Source organism: Poecile atricapillus, chromosome 1, assembly GCF_030490865.1.
Source record: "Poecile atricapillus isolate bPoeAtr1 chromosome 1, bPoeAtr1.hap1, whole genome shotgun sequence".
Lineage (NCBI taxonomy): Eukaryota > Metazoa > Chordata > Aves > Passeriformes > Paridae > Poecile > Poecile atricapillus.
Genome location: NC_081249.1, coordinates 167,542,663 through 167,565,337, shown reverse-complemented (window position 1 = coordinate 167,565,337; position 22,675 = coordinate 167,542,663). Strand labels below are relative to the sequence as shown.

The window sequence follows — 22,675 nt, the reverse complement described above, 5'->3', positions numbered from 1 at the left end:
GGAATTCTGGAGCAGAAGATGTAGCACAACTCTTCCATGTTCTTTCAAGAAGTATCATATTTATTATGGTTACTTAGAAATTTGATTCTATTTGGGGAGAGATGGGGAGACAGGGAAGTTGTTTCTCAAACATCAAGGACTGCCCACCTTGCTTTCAGTTTTGTCTTTATGCCATTTGAAGCACCCGATCAACAAAGGGTACTTGACCCAAGATTCCATTCAACTTCAATAATTCTGTTTTAGGTCAGTGAAGCACTGAAGCAAGTGCCAAAGAAATAACCTCAGACAAACTGAAAAGTTTCACAAATGTGTAGACTTTAGGCATGCAAAAATTTACTCGAGTAACCTTATTCATAGATAGGAGAGCAAAAAGGGCATTTGCACCTGTAAACTGCCCAGTGTCCGTGTGGGCCACAGTCATCATGGGGCAGTTTAAATGCACTGGCTAGTTTCTTAAATAAATAAATGCAGTTTTTCTTACCTAATAAGCCAGGGCTTTTATCACCTTATATCAACAATAATTTTCCTCTTTATCCCTTCCTATTACTTTCATGGATTCTAGCTCTTTAGAGACAGTAACTTAATACAAAACCAAAGCTCAATATTATCTACATATACCACAAAATATTTTTTCCCAACCATTACTAGACCCTTAAATTTGACTTTACAGTGTGCAGAAAATTTGTCATTATTTTATTTCACACATTGCACTAGAATAGAGACTGTAAAAATATTGAGGTAATTAAGATATATAGACTTGCTGATAGGACTTGTGATCTGGTTAATTCATTAATATAATTCATAATTAAGTGTGGACGGCAGAAAAAAACGTTACCTAAAGACAGCATTCCAGAATTTAGTTAGCACAACAAAAATATACCTAAACTTTATTTTAAAAAAATCCTTAGTTTTAATATCCAAAACACAGATGGATATCCAGGAGTGGTTCACCATATTATCTTTTTCATAAAACATGTCCTCTGAAGTTTCATATTAGTTTGCATTCTTTTGGTGACAGTATTAGCTGATGTTTGTAGATATTTCAAATTATTATTTTGCACTTTGTAGGTGTATCAAACTGCATCTGCCTCTACCAACAAAATCAAGATGGTTTATTTCTACTGAACAGACACTTAATACTACTATGATTATTAAACTAGATTCAGTTTAATGATTTGTATGAATTACTTACATTTTTCCAATATTAATACTGGTTCTGTAAAAAAAGTGAACCCACTAAGTATTCATAAGTGTATATATAATATATATGCATTCAGACATTTCTGACTGTACCATCAAGACCTGCATAATCTGGTAAGTATTGTTCTGTCACAATGATGGCAGAGAGATTAATCATAGCAAAGGTACTTGACTAGTGTGTTCATCAACTTACATAAATGATGCCAGCACCACCACAACATGCAAAATATCTTTTGTATAAATGCACACAGCTTCCAAATAATATCTATTATGAGGATAAACATACTCTGCTTCCTCAGTAACTATCACAGTAGTTTTTCGTGCATTTAAGTATAGGTTCTGGCTCAGAACCAGTATTGTATGTTCTTGCTATGATGAATTACTTTTGGTTATTCTAGATGCTGAAGAACTGTTTCATCTTTCAGTGTTGATTAAAATTAATTCCCCCATTAAGATACATTTACTAACAATTGAAATTCATTACTACTTAGTTACCATATACTTGTAGCTACAAGTTTAAAAAATTTGCAGTTTAAGAAAAACCCAAAACAAAGACACCGCCCCACAAAACTAAGAAATGCACTAAGAACTGCATTTAATAAGAAGTGGCATGCACACATACTACCTACAAGGAAGCAAGGAAGCACAACTTTAGCTAGAACTCATCAACTCAAATGTCTGATTCCAATCAGTATGTCTAAAGCCATCTGTTACACCATGGCTTATTAATGTTAATTATTTTGGCTACTACAGTAATTTTCAGCTTCTTGTTTGCAGATCCTTATGAGTCAGTGAACTTAATTCAGGAGGTTGCTGATGGGCAACTTAGAAAAACAAGCAATTGGCAGTAGCCTGAAAAACACTGAAGAGAAATTTGTGTATCTACTAGCAGATCTTTACTGGTCAGAAAAAAATAAAAGACAAATAAAAGCCAAAAGTAACATCATCAGCTGTGATGAAAGGGAGATGTGGTGGGCAGGATATAAAAATGATGAATCTGTTTTAAACAAGACAATCAATTGCATGCTATGAAAAATATATACAATAGAAAGGTTTATTGTTTTAGGCAGGGCAATTATAATATGAAGACCATAATCATCAGTGGTTTTAGCAGTTAAAGAAATTTTAGCCAAAAGGAGGCTACTTAGTAAAGTTACTCACATCAAGCATTTGGAGGATTGGGCTCATGCTGATACAAAGATCAATCAAGTGATGCATAGCTACTTGCAACTTTTATTTCAGGACACGCTTAAACTACTTAATAAGAAGAGAAATAGTGCCATCTGCTGACGTAAGGAATAGGCACTTGCAAGAAAAGCCTGAGGTACCAAAACTCTTGCAGCCAATGTTTTTAAAAAATGAAGTTCAAACTTTTGCAGAAAAAAGTGTACCTCCAAATTGTCTAGGCACATGATTCTTCTAGTTTTGTCCACTTCTAAGAATTTAGGAATGGAAGGCCTTAAAATGTTTTGTGTGTTTTTGGCAACTCTGCCCCGGTCAAAACACTGCACAATTCACAAGTTTTCCCTTTAATAGCTAGAACCCAACATCCTTCTCAGTGTCACTTCCACTTCCTATAGCAAACGTAAATGAATGCTCTCTAAATAAGCATTACCTACTATATTTCCTTTAGGCCATACCGTATTTTGCCTTAGCAGAAAATTTAAGAGCTAAGTAAGAATTAAGAAAGTAAAACCAGTTTAGTACATTCAGAAAAAGCAGACAACCATGGGATTGTGCTGTTTTTTATTGTGTTTTCAATGGAGAAATACATCATCTGTTTACAAAATAGCTCTTGAAAAATACAAGGAGTACAGATACTATAAAACAAAGCAAACTCCAGTCATGAGACACTACGTACATCATGCGAAAGCAACAGTCTGATCTCCAGGTTATGAAAACTAGAATTAAAAAGTCACTATACAGAAAGGTTCCAAGTTTCCAGCTTGGCAAAACTTGGGTGCAGTTACATGAAACGTTTAATAAAATGAAAAAAGATTTTCCGATGTGTAAACAAAATGACAAGACTAAATTTGTGCCTGGCAATTTCGATCTAAACTCCATAGCTACACAAAATACACAGACAGCTTGTACACTTCAACTGTTAAGATATAACCTTCTTTGGGGGTGGACGACAGCAGGCTGCACAGGGCAAGGAAAAGAGAAATATTGTATACTAGACATATTAGACAAATGGCAAAAAAAAAAAAAAAAAACCCTTCAGTTACTGCACAGCCTAAGTAAAAGATAAGCTACACTCTGACTTTGGAGAATTAATTTAGAAGGATAAGGGGAAGAGTGTAAGTAATTTAACTTGTAACATGAAAGATGCATGTGTAATAGGATGGAGCACAATGGGAGAAGGGAGTTCATAAAACATGCTAATCAAAGTATGGGAAGTATGATTTGACATCCCACATATTTCAGACTTAAGTAATAGTAACATGAAGTTTGTTATCTACATCTGGTATTACTGTTGGTATCCCTCATGTTCCTCAAATACTGCTGTTCTTTGCCATGAGAGCTTCAGTTCTTTCAAAAGAAAAAGTTCTTACTTTTTTGATAGGACTACAAGAACAAAAAAATAGGAGTAAGAGAGCTTACTAGATGTCAAGTGCTTACTAGAAATATGATTTTTAAAAATTTGGTGTTGTTCAGTATGTAAAACTACTTGTGATGAACTATCTAAAAATAAAAAGGTTAAAATTCTTAGGGAAAAATCTTTTTGCCTTTATTTAAAATTTTAAGCTTTTTAATGCATACGGGATCTTTATGGAGTGTACAAAAATCATATTTAGTGATTCAAAGGCCATCAAGACAGGTGGTGTATTTCACAGGCACACAATATTTACCTAAACACTTTAGTCATGGGACAATTTTTTAATTTGTGCCTAGAGGCCACAAGGTATTGCAACTAGGTAAGGGGCAGGGGGGAACCCAAATGAGTACATGGCTTGTTTTTATTCTGTATAAATAACTATTGTTCTCTGTGGTGCATACAAGCTGAAAAAAAACAATTAAAAAAAACAACAAAGAAAACCCCCAACATTAAATGCAAAAGCTTTCCCCAAGAAATAAAGGGATAAAAAAAGGGAATAAGGAGTTCAATTAGCTCAAAAGAAAGTTTATTTACTGTTTGATTGCTGATTTGTATGCACCTTAAAACAATCCTATAAATAAAAGTAGACCACATCTTAATCATGTCCCACCAATACCAAAACTTCCCAATTACTTTCTCAACTTACGTCTTATGACCCCAAGATTTGACAATACATTTTAAAGACTTACTGCTGCTTGATGGCAGTTGAACTAAATACATACTATACACTTTGTTTTCAATGTATAGTATATCACAGAATGTCATCCAATTTGCAAATTACTACTATTGAAGAGACTCTTCAATAAAATGAATTTCATCAGCTAAAGAGCTAAAATTAGTCATACTCCAATAAAAAAGTACATAAAAGTGCATTTAAGGGATTCTTATGCCAGTTTTATCTCAATTTTGAAACAATGCATCAAACAAATTCAATCAGAATGTCAAATATGGCTACAAATAGTGTTCATGTTTTTAAAGGCAGTAATCCTTCGAAATATTTAATGTAACTGTTGCTAACACATTAATTGTACTCCTGGCTTCACATACTAACCTGGACTTCCAATCAAGCGGCGACTTTAGTCCAGAAAGGGAAGTGCACAACATATACCTAAATCCATTTGCGATTATGTTCTAGTCTTGCACCCTCCGTTCTCCTTTTTTTTCTAGCATTAGAAGACAACAGGTTGAGTTGGCAGATACTGTTTATGGACCCCTGAGGTGGTTTTTACCGGTTCAATCTCAATTTTATTGAATTCTTGATAACAGGAATAGGATTTGCAGGAAGAGCAGGGATATCTGAAAGGTCTGTACTGGGTGTTTTCTGAAAAGAAAAGAAGTTTGGTTGTATTTTAACTCTGCAAATATAAAAACAAAAATATTGTAGTAATTGGCATTAACTTTCAAAAAAAAAAGATATTTAGAAGACCTTTTAGGAATATATGAAGATAATTACAGATTATAAAGAGAGAAGCAGGTATTTCCTTTGCCTACACAGTCTTTACTAAGGAAAATGTCTACAAGGATCTTAGTGTGCATTTCCTTTTTTGATAACTGCAAGAAATTAGAAAGTGCTGCACATAAAGTTGGGCCTACTAACCTGTATTATAGTAAAATATCCACATAATAAGGGTACTTGATCAGTCACATCTACTGTCTGAGCTACATGTTTAGTATTTAAAAACGCCTCTTAACAATTCAGTGTTAAGTCTCTGCCCTTACACATGAGTAATGAAAAACAGTTCCCAATCCCAAGTGTCTGTGTTTGTACATTCACATTCCAGACTGTTGAAAAACTCTACCGTGAAATTTCCAATTTTTCATATTGGTTCAGATTTACATGAAAAAAGTATAAGAAACTCTAAAAAGGTACTGTATGAATGTGTTAAGAATTCCACCTTGATAAAAATCTGAACACTTCTTTCTCACTTAAAAGACTTAAATAGCATTCAGCAAAATTATAGCTAAAACAAACAAAAGGAAAATGCAGAAAAGAAACACTCTCAAGATTCAGTGAGATCCATTAATTTCTCACTACATGCCTCTATGGCTGGGGTGGTTTATTTTTTAAAGTATTTTCACTTCCACTGTGGCACATTATTTGCCATCCCAATAACCCAGTTTATTATACAATACTTCACATCATTTATCATAAAATGTTTTCTTACATTATAAACGTTCAAAATTTATATAAAGTACATTTGATACATGGGGAAAAATGCATTAAAATGACTGTTCTTAATTGCTGCTTTATTAAAAATAAATCAATCAAGGTAACACTGACTGACAGTAGCAAAGCACAAAGTAGCAAGGACCCAGGGCAAAATAGCTCTAAACCCTGCCCCTGTTTGGTGCTGATCTGCAGTTTGATGTGTTGCTATTTTCTGCAACATGGGCAGTGTTTTAAACAAAGCCAACAAGAACACTGAAAAATGACAGAGGAGGCTCACCATCATTTGTAGTTTCCAGATTACCTTTGCTAAAGTAACAACCACACAATCTGTAAAAAAACTACAAAGCTTTATATAATCCCCAACACCAATACACAAAATAAAACTGGTGTACTTACTAAATGATCTAAAAACTTCCCCGAAGCAGTTTAGGAAGTCCATGTAGCATCTACAGTTTTTGCCAAACAATTTTGCTATCTTTATTCAGTACTGCTCATACAGTTCAAAATGTCCAGTAAGAAATACCATTATTATTATTGCAACAATCTTCATTTTCAACCAAGACATTCACTACACATACTTTAACGATTCAAGCATGCATAAAGTGCTTGATAGCGATACTTGAATCAGGGGAGTATTAAGAGAAGTTTAAAAATGGTAGTAAGAAACAGATGGGCTTTCTAGAAGTTGTTACAATACTAGAAACAAAAATTTAAGTCAGTAGTACAGAATTCTTGCTGTTTTCCAAAGGACTTTACACTGCTAATACCAGCTGGCTAAGGAGTGACAAGGTTACAACTTGTCTCTCATACCACATACTAGCATCTGAAGTTACATTTCAGTTATCCTCAACCTGTACCTGGATATCTTTGAGCAGCAGCTATTTAAAGCATTTGTTTCCTTGTTAGAAAGGACTATTCTGTGATGTGCAAAGCACAAAGGAATAAACTGAGCCCCTTACTTTGAAGGCACAATTCAGCAGAGCGAATCCAGCTTCAGTCAGTTTGTATGGCAAGCCATACATGTTTAGCTACAATGCACATTCATTAAGATCAATGACCATCTAAAACACAAAAATTGTGACAGTAACAACAAGTAGCTTTCCATACAATGAATTTATATTTAAAATTATACATTTATTTTTAACATCTGGACTCATTTCAGTTTCAACTCTTTCACCACAGATTAGCACACAAACATATTGCATGGCAGTATTGCTATTAAAAACAGTACCTGAGGAGCTTGAAGAGAAGTTGTCTGAAGAGTTTCTGTTTGAGAATTAACATTCATTTCTGTCTCAATTTGCTCCTGAAAAAAACCCAAAAGCATCACCACAGTTACTCCACTTCCAATGAGCTACTTATATAGAACACCTAGAACTCCAAAATGTTTTACATTGTGCATATACAGCAAAAGAAAAAAAAAGCATCAGTGCTTGCTGCATTGACACCTTTCCTTTTATGATGCAGGAATCATCACACTGGAGAACGTTTCACTTATTAGGGATTTTACATCAACACAAGCTATATCACTCATCAGTTGTCACTTGTTTAACCAATTAACACCTTTTATATAGAGTCCTATAGCAAAATATTACATGTCATACAACTCACTGAAGACAAAAAGTGTATTCTCAAGGAAAATAATTTGAAAAGCTACAGAATTTGTTTAAAAATTCAACAGCTTTTGCCAATCTGCCAGGAAAGTTTTCCTGCTGCTTTAATGGGTTGAATCAGCTTTCTAAATGAATAGGTGAGTGTCAGAGATTGATTTTCAGGTACAACAGTGGGACTACAAGCCTAAAGCAGGACAATGGCACATTCTGATTTTAATAAAAACAGTCTGCTAGTTCAAAGTGTACAATTTAGTAAACATACCCTAAAAAACACAATGCATTTCAATGGATGAAAACCTATGTTTACGTTAAGAAATTTAATTCCAGCATTTCTTTCAATAAATATTAAAGACAGAGACTTAGAGGAGACTGACAATAAAAACTAACAGGATTACCTATGTCTTTTATAACAATCTGTATCCAGTGGATCTATTTTTGAAGTGAGGATTAAGTGCTTACATGTATTTCTGCCCTCACCTATTTTAAGTTCAGAGACATTGCAAGGTGACTGCCTAACAAGATACAACTCCTTGCTTAAGGGTGTTGGAGCTATAAACCAAAGAACTTACTTTCAGCATAAGCATAATTTCAAGAGTATTCCAGAGACAACAGAATGTGCCCCATTAAACCTGCAAAATCCCAACTGGAGAGCTGCTATCGTAAAGCTTGAAAGAAAGCAGAAAAATTGTCTCCTAATTACAAGATACTGGAGGGGCACATTGAATCTCCACAGTCCCCAAACAGTGTGCTGTAACCTCACACAATAATTTCACTGCCAGAGAAGATTTACTTACTATCACTTAAAATTTCTTTATCTAAAAAGTGAACAAGGTGGCTGGATTTAGGATTCTCAACCCAATGTGCAAACTCCAAATAGAACACATAGGACAACTGTTCTTTCACTAATTAACATACATCAGGTTTGGAATGCAGGAAAAACATGGCATATTGACATATCCTTGATCTAAAGTAACAAACTGAAATAAAAATATCATGACTAATTTTTTCACCATGCATAATACCATGTGAATGACTAGCAAAGGAATGACAATCCTATGTGGCTAGGGATTCGGGCTCAACTTAGCATGGCAGCAGCAAAGGACTCCATCAATACACACATAAACATCAAAAAAATTAAGATTTCATTTTGATATCTTTCCTGGAGAGTCTATATCTAGACACACTCTTAGTGATTCCTAGAGAGAAACACAGTAATTTTCCCAATCAATATACACAAAATGATATAGTGTAGGAATAGATACCTTAGTTTCCATTTTTTCATTTTCATTCAAATCTATACAGCTAGTATCTTCACTTATTTCATCCTGCTGAAAAGCAAATACAATAGCTATCACAATTCATAAAATTGTATTTTTAAAAAATCAACAAGAAAATAAGGCCAAAGTGTTTAAAAGGACAGAATTAGTTCTAAGACTTAGCATATTATAGGCTTACCAAAATAATTACTTTTAAGATAAGAATTTAGATTCTAAGCATTTGTGCTAATGCAATATGTGTCATGTGATGACTATCAACAAAATAAAAATACTAACACCTTGGCAAGCTGAAAACATCAAGCAGCAATGCAATCAGAATAGGAAATATCTGAAACTTGGAATATGAGAATCAGCACTCTGTGCGAAATGAATAGTCAATGTTTTGAACACTGCTATGGTACGATCTCAAAATCTCAAATACCTCTTCAATTTTAATTTTCTTAGGAGACTCTTCTTTATGGGGAGAAGATGTCCTTTTCACTGCTGCGACAGGGCTAGGCATTTTTGTTGCAACATTTCCTGAACTTCTTGGTGATGGATTTAATAGATACGCTGAGGGAACAATTCTAGAGATGGTAGGCTTTGGTGGTGGAGAAATGGCTGGTTGTGTGGCAGTTTGAGGAATGCTTTCATTTGAAGTACCTACGGACAAATAATTTAAAGATCTTCAACAAGAGAAGTCGACACAATCATTTCAGTTCAATCACTGGTATTTTTGGTCTCTAATCAAAACCCCTGACATCAAGCAGGCATCAAGGAAGTGATACAGTTAATGGTGTAAGCATCATGTATGGAACAGCAAGTGGGCATACACTACACAGTTTAGTTTCAAGCTCATTCCTGAGCTTGAGTGCACCCTCAGCAAGTTCACTGATGGCACCAGGCTGTGTGGTGCAGCTGACACACTGGAGGGACAGGATGCCATCCAAAGGGACCTGGACAGGCTGGACAGGTGGGTGAATGCAAACCTCTGGAAGTTCAATAGAGCGAGTGCAAAGTCCTGTGGCTGGGTTGTGGCAATCCCAGGCACACCCACAGGTGGGGCAGAGAAGTGACTGAGAGCAGCCCTGAGGAGAAAGACTTGGGGCCAGTGGTTGATGAAAAACTCAACATGAGCAGGCAAATGTGCTCACAGCCCAGAAAACCAAACGTGTCCTGGGTTGCAGCCCAAGGAGTGTGGGCAGCAGGTGGAAGATTTTTCCCCTCTATCCTGCTCATGTGAGACCCCGCCTGGAGTGCTGTGTACAGTTCTGGTGTCCCCAATATAAAAAGGACGTGGAACTGTTGCAGCAAGTCCAGAGGAGGCCATGAAGTTGACAAGAGGACTGGAGCACCTCCCCTACAAAGACGGGCTGAGCAAGCTGGGGCTGGTCAGCCTGGAGAAGAGAAGGTTGCACAGAGAGCTCACAGCAACCTTCCAGTACTGGAAGGGGGCCTACAGGGAAGCCAAAGAGGGGTTCTTTGTCAGGAACTGAAGTCATAGGACAAAGAACAATGGAGACAAACTGAAAGAGGTGTTAGGAAGAAATTCTTTAGTGCGAGGCAGTGAGACACTGGAACAGGTTGTCCAGGGAGTTTTTGGATGCCCTGACCCTGGCAGTATTCAAAGCAAGGTCAGTTAAGGCCACGAACAAACTGGTCTAGTGGGAAGTGTCCCTGCCCATGACAGGAGGGGTTGGGTTAGATGATCTTTTAGGTCCATTCCAAGCCCTTAACACATAACCCTGAGAAAGAATTCCTGTAAAAGACACAGGGTAGCCATGGCAATGACTCTCTGCTTAGCCTAATTAACCCTGCTCAAGGCAGGCTATATGAGCCCAGACAGAGCTCTGCATAAAACAGTTGTAGTATTTGTGGTAACTGAAGAAATTCTACTGCTTCTGTACTCAGCCATATATATGCATTGCCAAGACTGCATTAAATCAAATCCAAGAGCAGCATGATACTCCCTTTTTCACTCAAAAATGAAGTTTATCCCTTCTCAGGCTTAGATTACCCAGTGACAAACATGAAGTCATCACAGAGCATCAAATAAAGAATTGATATTATATACATCCTTTTGAAAAATGCTCCATATGACAAAGCTCTATCTCATCAATTGCCTACCTCAAACCAATAAGCGCACATAGGGAGATGCTCCAGGATGAGAAAAAATACATTGAGGAAATTTTTCATTAACAACTATCAGGTGATTAACATTTTGATTAACCAAAATATAAGAATGAACAACTTCTGATATGCTTCCAAATCCAAAAACCAGTCACGCCATTTAAGCTCCATTTAGTGCTCATGGACAAACTTACTCACATTGATGCACCTGTGACACGATAAAAATCAGAGAGAAGTAAGACTAAACCATGCCACACATCAAGAGTGAAATGAGAGATTTCATTTTGAAAGGCTAACCAGTCGCTCCCCTTTTCCATCTATTTCTGACTTGCTCCTTGTACACCGCTAAAGCTCCATTAAAAAAGAAGAGTAGCTGATTCTAATAGAGTATTTTCATCAGATGCTTTTATTCTTTGACTAAAGAGTCAATTTTTTAAATTATTTTTAAGTAAAGTGTAGTTTTTCTTGCAGAAAATAGAGGATAAAGTCAGCACATACAGCGGGACATATCTGAACAGACATCAGTAAGGAACATGAGTTTCTGCTTACATCTGAGTCTTTTGCATTCCTAGAATCAATTTCATGAAGCGCAAGGAGCAGAAACATGGGAGCACAGACTACATATAGACAGTACAGAACCACCTTCATTTTAACTACAAAATCAATTAAAAGTAAACACGAAAATTGTTCTTCCAGCTTTAGATAATTTTTTCCTCATTTAGCTAACCAAACTGCAGACCTACATTAGGTCATTGCAACACTACTGTTATTGCGAATGGCAAATATAAAGAAATAAATATAAGAATAAAAGAAGTAAACATCACAGCAAATATTCCTCTGTGATATTCTGAATCCTTAAGATATTATTGAACTGTAAGATGGAGAACACATTACAGCATGTGTTAAGTAAAGACTAGAAGACTCAAGCTGGAAGAAAAACTGCCTTATAAACATTACCAAAAATTCAATAGAAACAATATGCTATGCCTTTTTCCTTACCCCCTGAGCTTTCACTGGAATTTATTTGTGGCACAGTGACTTCAGAAGCCTGTGTGTTGGTCACAGATGCTGCTGTTACAGCTGGCGCAGGACTGCTTCTGCTAAAAAGAGAAAAATTATGAAATGCTAAAGACATTAGTAAAGCTATGGTGTTACATGATCTGCCTTTCATCACATCATATATGTGACCATAGCTGGTATTTTACCTACATTACAGAGTAGAGCTTATGCCAGTAAAAAGGTAAACATGAGATTGTCAATCTACTATCAAACTCAAGCAATGGAAGCTATTTAAAATATTTCATTTAAATCACCCAATGACAGTTTTTGAGACCAGAAAAATGATGTATTTAAAAGACTGGCAAAAATTAATGCAGTGTCCGCCCAAATAATGTGCAGGGGAAGACAGCAACTATTTACTGAAGGATGAAACAAAACCAGTGTGGAAGGACTAGAACAAAATGTTTATTTTTAACCGACACACTGTTACAATGATGATTTGAGTCTAAAATCATCCCAAACAAAGGCCTGGGGCTTCAAGCGACCAACCGCAAAAACAATCCTTTTTCCATCTTCAAGAAATTTGGAAGCAGTGTGCGCCTAAAATCAGCCAAGGGCAATTTCCACTTTACCTGTGACATCCTAGGTAACACAGACTTATTTCAATAGCATAGATAGTGGTATCAACTACTGTTAACCATTTACCAAGGAAGACTAACTAAAAGAACACCTGTCAAAAGGACTAAGTATTTCATCCTACACAACATCCTATAATATATGTGTAATAGTGCTGAACTGTAGGAGATTGATGATAACTTCTACGTGTATCAAACATGAGACTCTTGAAAGAGGAGAGTACCCTCATTTATTGGGGCAAACTGGAGAAAAGGTAGGAAAGAATTAATACAGAAAGCTAGTATTAAGAAAACGTTAATATGTACACTTTGAAGCTACAGTGGGAAATTATGTTCTTAAACATAACTTGCATAGGTACCATCAGTAACAGCAGTAAACTACTCATTTCCCAGACAAAAAATCTAAACCTCTCTACTGTCTCACACTTGAATCCAAAACCCACAAAATACTTCTTCATCCTCACAACTACTGCTCACTACTTCTCAGCCTCCTACTGCAGGGCCCAAGCTTTCCTATCATCATGTTCTTCTACGCATTTTTACCCAACTTTATAATTCCTCATTTCAAGTCTAATGCCATGCTCCCTTTATCCCTCAAATTTTACTCTAGTGCTCAAAATGAAATAAGTGTTTACAATCTCCATCCAACTTGGAACATTCACAACTTGGTAGAGGTAGTATTGCACGTGTGCAGATTCTGTCATGTGTTTAACCCAAGTAATTCAGGAAGAGAGAGCAGCAACAAGACTGAAAGACTTCATTACCCCTGAGAACTTCCGGAACTGTTCAACGGACTTGTCTTCATAGCACTGGTAGGTGAAGGCACAGACGTGCTGTTATCACTGTCCATAGACAAGTCTAGGCTGCTGTCATTCAAAGCTGTCAACCTGATCCCTTCTGTTGAGTGCTGCAAGTCACAAGGCAAAGGAAAATTTTGTTAGTCTAATCAAAGGTTTAAAAATCAACAAAAATGCAAGTTATTTCGAAATGCAAACTTAAATGGACAATTTTCAAATCGTTTTACATGTAAATAATCCACTATCCTCTCACTACACGCATTTACATTTTCATGTTTGCAGCTCTGGTACAGATTTGTCTGAACCAATCATGTTCAAAAACAAACTGCTATTGTATTTGATGATTATATTTTCAGCTTTATTTCAAATTTCTTCAGTTTTGTGGACTTAGAAATACTTTTATTAACTTTAAAGTAAATTATATACATCAAAACAAACTGATGTACATAAAAAGAATTTAAAGAGGATTTGAACTTAGCCTGTGGAGAAGAAAAACCCTTTTCTGACATGGTACTACTAAAAGAGATGTATTACTTAATATTTACATTGTTCTCTTAAACAGATCTACACTTGGTGTCAATAAAGTCTTCCTAGACCTTAAAATAGCATCCAATATAAAACAACTATAGAAATAAATCATGTTATACAGCTATACTTAAAAGAGAATACATAGCAGTGGTTTAGCTATTAAAAAATCCAACAAACCTGTATTGCTCTCAGATTAAGCTAATACAAATCAGCAGGGATTTTGAATCAGACTGAATTGTTCAATCCAAAATTCCAGCCCTTCTTCCTGACTCCACTGAAATTAAACAATAATCCAGTGCAGTATCTTAATTAAAAACTAATGCTACCATTCTCATATATGGCCACAGTTAAATTATCCAGCCAGACGAGGCATTATTCACATTGTTGATATTCTGAGAAATGTAGTATTATATTTAGTGCACCTAATAATACTGCTACACTCAAATGTGATCATTTGCAGGTAAAATTAAGATGTTAAAATGTGATTTTAATTCTTCAATTAGTAAACCTAAAAATCTAAGTAAACCTAAATTAGTAAACGAAAAAATCAAAAATTTTGAGAGCAATGGCATTTTCATTGCTCTCAAATATTAGTGAAGTTTACCTTTTTCTTTTTCTGAAGCACGTGATTAGGTAGCAGTTGGTGAAGTTGCTTACGTTTCACATGCCTTGCAGCAATCTTCATATCCATCTCAAACATCTTGCTGTTTATTGCTTGCCTATAAACTACACAATTAGAATAACATTAAGACATATTGAAATATTTTGCAAAGCCCACTTACTTGCCCAGGCAGAAACAATTTGCATTTCAGAGCACTTACTACCCTCAAGAACAAGAATAATGTTTCCTTGTTCTGGAGGAAGAAAAGGAACTGCCTACCACACCAGCACTGATAGTACAAACACAGACATTAGTTTGGAAACAGGTGACCTGTTTTTCGAGAAAAATGTCTTGCAAGCACACGGTTCTCTGTATTTTTAAAAAGTTTTAACTGTAAGAGCTCTGAAGCAAATTAGTTTCATCTCAAGGGGACTAAAGACAGAAATAAAATTTCCTCATATAGCACTTACTTAAAATTATTTTCCTTACAGATGGTTTTGTTTATGCAGCTCCTGCAACAAATGGCTTTTAATTTAGGAGTTAAGTGCTCATGTGCCACCTTATGTATTAAAACTACCCTGGCAACTCACAAACCACTACATTTTTATACAAAAATAATTACAGTTTCTATTTTTGCTGCTTGGTTGGGCTTTTTTGTTGCTTTGTTTTTTGTTTTTTTTTAATTTTGTACAGTCATTTTGGTGGTTTTGCTTCTTTTAATTTTGTCTAGTGTAACGAGTTAGTTCTCTTCACCTCAGAACATTTGCTTCTGGTAAGTTATCACGGTAAGCGCTTGTACAAGAATTGCGCTAGAACGCAGGATGCAGGGTTGACGCAAAGCCAGGTAAAAATCCAAAGGTTGTTCTTTCACACTGTCTCCACAACATTGAATAAAAGCTGGGGCAGATGCATGAATAAAAAATGGTTCTGTAGCTCTTAAATACGAAAACTCAAGAGGTATCTCCCTTGTTCACTGTCTACCTTACAAACATTAAGGAATTGCACTGAACAGGCTGTGAACAGGTAATTTAAAAAGTGTTAAGAGAGAGGCACACAGAGTTTAATGAATACTGAGTATCAAAGCGAGTACTGCACTATTTCTTGTTATTGAAGAAGCTCATAAAGCCTCTCAATAAAAAAATTATACAGGTTACAGCTAAGGTAGAATCATGCTCAATGAAACCAAACATGGTTAAAGCATTCCACATTCCTGACATTAGGTCTTATCAAAGTTTCCATACAAGGAAAACCTAGACCACTCTTCATGTCTCTCTTCCTCCTCCACTAAAAAGCAAGCTTTTTTTAATCTTAGGATCTATTCCAAAAGACAGGGCAAAGAAGTCTTTAGGATGGATTACAAACAATGAAGACAGACCCACACTAATTTCAGATTAACAAAACGCCCCCCCCACACAAACAGAAATTGTTTACTAGATCGTTACTTCTGGAAGCAGATTCACAAATTGAAAGCTGCACCAGTTTCTAAGGATCTTGATGAAATGCTACTCCACTTGTAAGTGCATACATTTAGACAAACTTCAGGAATATAGTGAAAATAAATCACATCAAAAATCCTAAGTGCAAGTTTTAGTCTTTTCATACCAAAAATCTCTGACAAGTATACTACTGAAATATCTGTTTATAAACAATGAAAGACCTGAGAAACTAACTTCTGAATTCCTTCTCTCCTTCAAAGCAGCAGCCAAGCCACTGTCTTTTCTAAATTCTCAAAAAGTAGAATGATGTTCCTATAGTTTCTACAGTTTCTCCCTCATCAATAATAACTACAAGAAATATTTCAACTCTCAAGAAAGAGATGCCCCTCTGCAGCTATACATGACAATAAACAACTTTAAAAATGTTGGCATGATTTATAAATATGCCTATTAATTTATTACGTTCATAAGTGTTAGGTAGAAGTGGGGGGTCAAGGTGTTCAATTGCCTTGCTTCCTCAGACTGAGTCTTAGAAATTCAGAGACTGGCTGCTTTAGGTAATACTTGAACTTACTCCTTCAACTATGTAAACACAGAATACTTCAGCCTCAACTGTTGTTGTTAAAAAAAAAAACAACCTATAAAATTATTAGATAAATCTGTCAAAGCTACTGTTCCTGACACTCTGGTGTCACTCTCCAGCTGTTACCAATTCTTTGCTTACAAAACTTCTTATGTGTGTACTATTTTTGTGAACCAAAAAGCAAACATCAGAAAGTCAAAAAGCTCTCTTCCACTGAGTGTTGGACATTAAAGTAAAGGTTACTGAATCAATTATCTAGTATGAAATACCATGGAATAAAAGACATTTTGTTAATCCACTGAAAAATTCAGTTTCACCAAGTAACAAAAATGTTTAAACTATACTCAAAATTTTTGAGGTTAAGCTTGCTCGCTTGTATATGATAACTAATTCATCTGTTCAATAAAGATTACAAAATAATGCACCACACTTTTAGTGAGATCTGCAAGATGTGTGTAAAATTTTTATCACTTTTAATGAGAACAAACTGAAAGTGATTAGTCTGAAGTGTTTAGGAGCATTAAAACTCATTGAAAATGTGTTTCATTGAATAAAATCCGTAACTCCTTAGCTGAAAGCCTCTGTGTAGATAGAATTCTACTATTATTATGAGCATTATGAATAAAGACTACATTTTGAGCAAAGTCAGTAACTTCAACAAGTTTATTAATACCAGAACACCTAGAAAGCAAAACTCACCTGTGTCTGTAAAAGACTGAATGTCGTAGGTAAGATCGACACTTAAATTTTCAGAGTTTTCAGTTTTCTTAAACACCAACCCAATCACCCACATTGTACGGTATTCTTCCCTGGAAAATTTTATATAAAAAAGTCATGTAATACTGACAGAATTAAATAGCTTAATAAATTATTTGCTGCAATAGACAACTGTTGTACATTTTAGCTCCAGTAGCAGTAGGAAACTGGGCACAGAAAGGCAAAACCCAAAGATGACTAAAAATATTCCTTTTTCATTCACAATAGAAAAGTCATTAAACACTACACATCTACCTCCAGCGAATGAACTAAGATCATCAGTAGATTACTCCATTCAACTGGATGAGAGTAACCGGTTCTCAATTAGCCATAGCAACTATAAAGGCACTGAAAGTAATTAGAATCTATTACCCAATTAAGCAACTTCCATTTTGCAACCTAAATGTGTCTTCAACGCTCAAATTTCTTAGCTGTAACTGACCACAAACTGCAGGTTTCAGTTAAAACCCTCCCTTTGACAGCTCCCCTTCACAGGTGAAAGAATGTCCTTTGTATATATTGGGAAGACAACGTTTGCTGAAGTGCTGGCTGCATCAAGTCCTCTGAAATAAGAGCTAATTGGAGCCTCTGATTATGCAGGCAGATGTAACTTATATCCACCCACTAAAACAGTGATGAGGAGGTACTGCCCGCTTTTGTCCAATTTTACTCAGAACACAGGTGTAACAACTATATAACCTCTAAAAAAAGTAGCCCCATACTGTACTTGAAGCAGTTAATGTGCGGAAAAGACCCTGTTCAAGGCTAACAAGGCTTTTCACATATCCCAGTAGTAACACATTTCTCCCCTATTCTCACATTTTACACAAAAATATGACTCCTTACAAATTAATTACAATGCTATCTTTAAATAAAGTCTTAAAAGAGTTTTCAGCCCCCACACACCTGGAATCACTGTTTTAAGTGGGGGAGGAAAGAGACAAAAAACATCTAAAATCCTCAATAATCTGAAGCACTTGATAGTCTCTCCGCTGTTTCCACAACCTGACAAATTCTAACCACCGTCATGATTTTAATGATATTCATCCCAACCGCTAAATTTTATAACATCAAATGAACTTAGTTACTCAAGAGCTCCATTCTACAGTTCCTGATGTTCTCCCAGATTCTCAGTGCTTCCTCACAATTAAAACAGCATCAACTAAGTAGCGGTAACTTATACAGGTTGGCAGGAAATCATGCAATTAATAGAGTTATTAACAAAAATACATTTCCCCTTATTTTCTGATTTAGAGGCATGCGAATACAGAATTAAAAAGTGTCTATTTCACAAATAGCACTTAAGACGAGCTGAGTATTGTTTGTTTGCCTTTAGGTGCTGTCATTAAAAATTAATCCTTTTAAGATTCTATAAAAATGTCCGCTTATTTATTAATGAAATCTTATTTTAGTTAAGTTAGCTTCTCCCTACTAAATGAAGAAAATGTGTTTGCTTACTTGTCAGGATTCTCCTTGGGTGCTGGGAATGACTGTGGATTCACATGAGCCAGTGTAATGAATTCATTCTTCTCCAGGTTTCCAACTAGAATACGGATTTTTGATTCCACCAAGCCTACCCTGTATAAATGTCATTTATTAGCAAGATCTCATTAACAGGAAATAACAGAAGTATCTAACATCATGTATCAGGATAAAATCCTCAATATTCTCCTAACATTAATACTTGAGACTACTAATGAATTAGTGCACATCAGATTAATTCAGATCAATAATTTCAGTTAAGGTGTTACAAAAGCTGACAAGGGAAGCTTAAGAATGCCCTGCAGCTCTCTCTGCGGCCTGATTTTACAAATGGAATTAAATCCAAGACATTACACATTAAGTAAAAGGCAGTCAAAGAACCACCACATATTCATCCAATATTCCTTTGGCTTCAGATGATGAATTTTAGAAGTCAAGAAATTCCCAATACCTGCCAATCTTAAAATTTCACAAATAAAAGAGAGCAGAAATATGGGAAAGGGGAATTTTTGTTTTGAGAAACAGCATTTCAAGTGACTGAAAACAAACCTCCTCACACTGCTTATTTTAAAGAGTGCACAAGGCATTCATAAAGTAAACCTGAGAATGATGTTAAGGAAAAATTCAAGCAACAGCCTTCACTCAACATTTTTTCATTTTTTTCCATTTTTCAGAACTTGACAACCTTTATTCATTTAATTTTGAAACACTGAAGGTCCACTTTCATTCATTAAGAAGACACCTGATACACTAGGATACTTTCTTGTGTCCAAGGTTGATGGTGGGGGGGAAGGGAGCTGCTGGTTTTGCTTTTTGGTGGGGGGGCTGTTTTGTTTTTTTAAATCTCAAGGATTACTCACCATTCTAGCCGCTGTTTTTCTGTCGGTGCGCTTGCTAGAAGTACAATATAATGCCTTTGGAGATAAAGACAATATGCTATTCTATATGTATTTCTAAAACTAGACATTCAAACCTTAATATTAAAACTTTGCATTAAATTCTATATTAAAAAATACAGATTATTATCTTAAGTATATACCTTACATTAAATTAAGCTTTGTTAAGTAGAAGAAGGGGCTATGTCCCAAGCGTATGACTAAGACACTTCAAAACATTTTGGAGTTGAGGGCCATTTGCAATTCCACTGTAATAGCAGTAACCTTAATAAGAGGTTAGGAATGTAGTACTGGCTGAAATATTTCAATACCTGATGAGACATGGGATTTAACTAACTAGAAATCAACAGAAAAGTTGTTCACAACTACCTTTACATGTCAGCTGTCTTAGTTGCAACACTACTTCTCAATAGTGAGAAGAGTGGTTAGCACGTAAGTATTTGTTCAAAATCTGAAACAACACTATGAAATGTGGTTTAAAAAATTTGTATCTGCATTTTGGAATTCTCTGAAGACACTTATCTGAAATATTTCATAAGGAATGCTTCCTCTAATGCTAATCCTTAAACTCTCAATTATTTTCCAGGCTATTCAGTGTATACCCACTGCAAGTAGATTTCAAAGAACCAGGATACAAAACAAGAATGGCATTTTAAACAAAGAAGCCCAAGGACAGCAGAATGGGACATGATTACTTTTGAGTTCCTAATGAGGGTACTGAGGCAATCTCACATGCTTACAGGCAGGTTTTTCAGAAGCTTAGCTGGGAAGTCTTTAACATGCTAAGTCATCCAATGCCACACTACTCTAATGCAGATATGACAAGTTTAGGTACCTTCACAGCAGGATTTAAGGAACAGTAGTAATACAAGAGACTAGTCACTAGCATATAGCTCATGGAGAGGAAAGCAAGGTCAATGACACTGAAAAACTACGGTACAGAGCCCTCTGGTGCTAAAGGCCTTCAAATGACAACAACAAATCCAAATCAACAGATCAAATTAGCAGCTACACATTGCTCTACTTTCGGTAGCAAGAGCCAAAACACTGCTACATGCTACAATCCTCTGATTTCAGTCAGAGATTGTCAATGAAACAAGAGAACTGCAAGGGAGAAAACTGCAGAAATTTCTTCCCTGTTCTGAACAATATAGAGATAAAATCACCTATTCATTTCGCATTTTGGAAATATTAACTGCTCACAAGAAAATGTTATGGAAAAAGATAATAAGGGCCCTCTAATTCTGTATGAGAAGTTACTAATTACTAATACTAATTTATTCTATGGAAAACTACACTTTCAGTAAGATTCCTACATCACACACATCACACACTTGCAGAATGTTTCATTCAGTAGGCACAACAATGTTTAAGCTTTTTGATATTTTTAGCCATGTCTGAATTTAAAAAGAAATTTCAAACCTGCAGATTTTTGAAGAAACTGATTTTTCAGTTACTTATTAAAAGCATCCCTATTAAACAAACTTCTGAAGAACTATTAAAAAAAAAAGTAACTTGGCTATGTCTAAGAGCCTCAACTAGCTGGTAAGCACCTAGAAAAAAACCCTAAACCTTATTTATGAAAAAAATAAGTGATAATTAACTATTTTAGCTCAGGTAGTGTTCGCTAAAAATGAAAAAAGAACAGGATTCAATTTCTCCTCACTAACCTACCAGTTGTTAGTGCTGAGAGGGAATTATTCTCTAGAAATTTCCTACTACCATTTTCAATAAAATTAAATAATTCATGTTAAAACTTAAGGTACACTTAGTTTTAAGAGTCCAAGACCTCACTGCTATATTTTGCTAAGACAAGACTTTTTGTCAGTGCCTCATTCATAATTTTATCAAAAGCACATGTGTAATTCAGAAGTATCTATCACCTCATTACACACAAAAAACGGTCTTAGCTTAAGCTTCTGCCTCTCAATGATGACTTCCAGATCCTGGGTATTATTCTGAAGTATATCAGTTTGGAGTTTTGTTTGTTTGGGGGCTTGGATGTTTTCTCACTGTCTTCTTTTAAGCATTCTTTTCATAAAAGTTATCTGATGTAGATAGTATGGAATTGTAATACATCATTAATACAAATACTAAGAAAAAAAATAAATAGTTAATTTAGAGTCATATTACTTTTTGGGAAGAAAAAAAAAACCAAAAATAAAAAAAGCCAAAGAAACCAAAAAACACCAACTGAGAACACCTGCACATGTTAATTTCAATTTTTCTTTATTACCTGCCTGGGAATTATACTTTTATTCAGTACTTTAAAGTCCTATAAAGCCAAGAACTTAAACCAGCTTTTCAAAAGTTGTATTTATATTCTACTTATTTAGCAGAATTATCTCTTTTAACGACACAGAAAGAATATGCTAAAGGCCATTAAATGAGTGCTATTTCTCTCGAAACACTGCTCTCTTGGTCTTAAGCTATAACAATTTCATTTCTCATACAACACTTCAAACTCTTATCCATTTGAAATTCTTGTCACTTCCCTGTAAAATATCCTATCTACATGCTCTTTGTTGCTGCTTTCCCCTCCTAAAAATTGAAATCCATACAAAGGGCAGCTAATACATGTTGCTACTCCCTAACTCCAAGTAATTGCTGACATTTAAAAAGTATGAAAAAAATAACTAAAAGCAGATGTCCTAATTTTCCTAATTTCTAATCTTCTCCTACTATGCAGGTATGCAGTAGCCTCTAGATTTCCAAAGTCACACATCACTGAGGTTTATTTTAAACACAGCAAGTCAAAAGTGCTTATGAACAATAGATATTCAGCATCTAATTGCTACTGAGAGTGATAGAGAACTGAAGCTATGCTTTCAGAGAGTAAAACAAATGCTTGTCTCAGAGCAAGGATCAATGTTCTCTTATCTGGCAGAGCATTACACACTGCTATGAATTTTAGTAGAACATGCCGAGGCATCTACAATTTAAAGAGAAGAGTGTGAAGAGGGGAAAAAATTTCAAAATATTTATCTTTTAGAT

General features: G+C 35.4%; 1 protein-coding gene across 9 annotated transcripts in view; it reads right to left on the bottom strand.

Moving 5' to 3' along the window:
• Window positions 1-2,929: 2,929 nt before the first annotated feature.
• Window positions 2,930-22,675, bottom strand: part of PAPOLA (poly(A) polymerase alpha) — a 43,622-nt gene continuing 23,876 nt past the window's right edge. For 4 of the 9 annotated variants that reach the window (XM_058833296.1, XM_058833293.1, XM_058833264.1 and 1 more), the window contains 10 exons: window positions 19,646-19,699; window positions 18,762-18,881; window positions 17,247-17,356; window positions 14,532-14,653; window positions 13,367-13,509; window positions 11,968-12,068; window positions 9,281-9,501; window positions 8,845-8,910; window positions 7,201-7,275; window positions 2,930-5,120 (listed from right to left, as the gene is read on the bottom strand). In XM_058833296.1, the coding sequence (XP_058689279.1) occupies window positions 5,025-5,120; window positions 7,201-7,275; window positions 8,845-8,910; window positions 9,281-9,501; window positions 11,968-12,068; window positions 13,367-13,509; window positions 14,532-14,653; window positions 17,247-17,356; window positions 18,762-18,881; window positions 19,646-19,699 (1,108 nt within the window). In that variant the 3' untranslated portion in view covers window positions 2,930-5,024. The remainder of the gene's footprint in view (window positions 5,121-7,200; window positions 7,276-8,844; window positions 8,911-9,280; window positions 9,502-11,967; window positions 12,069-13,366; window positions 13,510-14,531; window positions 14,654-17,246; window positions 17,357-18,761; window positions 18,882-19,645; window positions 19,700-22,675) is intronic. The other 5 variants (XM_058833305.1, XM_058833284.1, XM_058833313.1 and 2 more) reach the window with 3 other exon arrangements.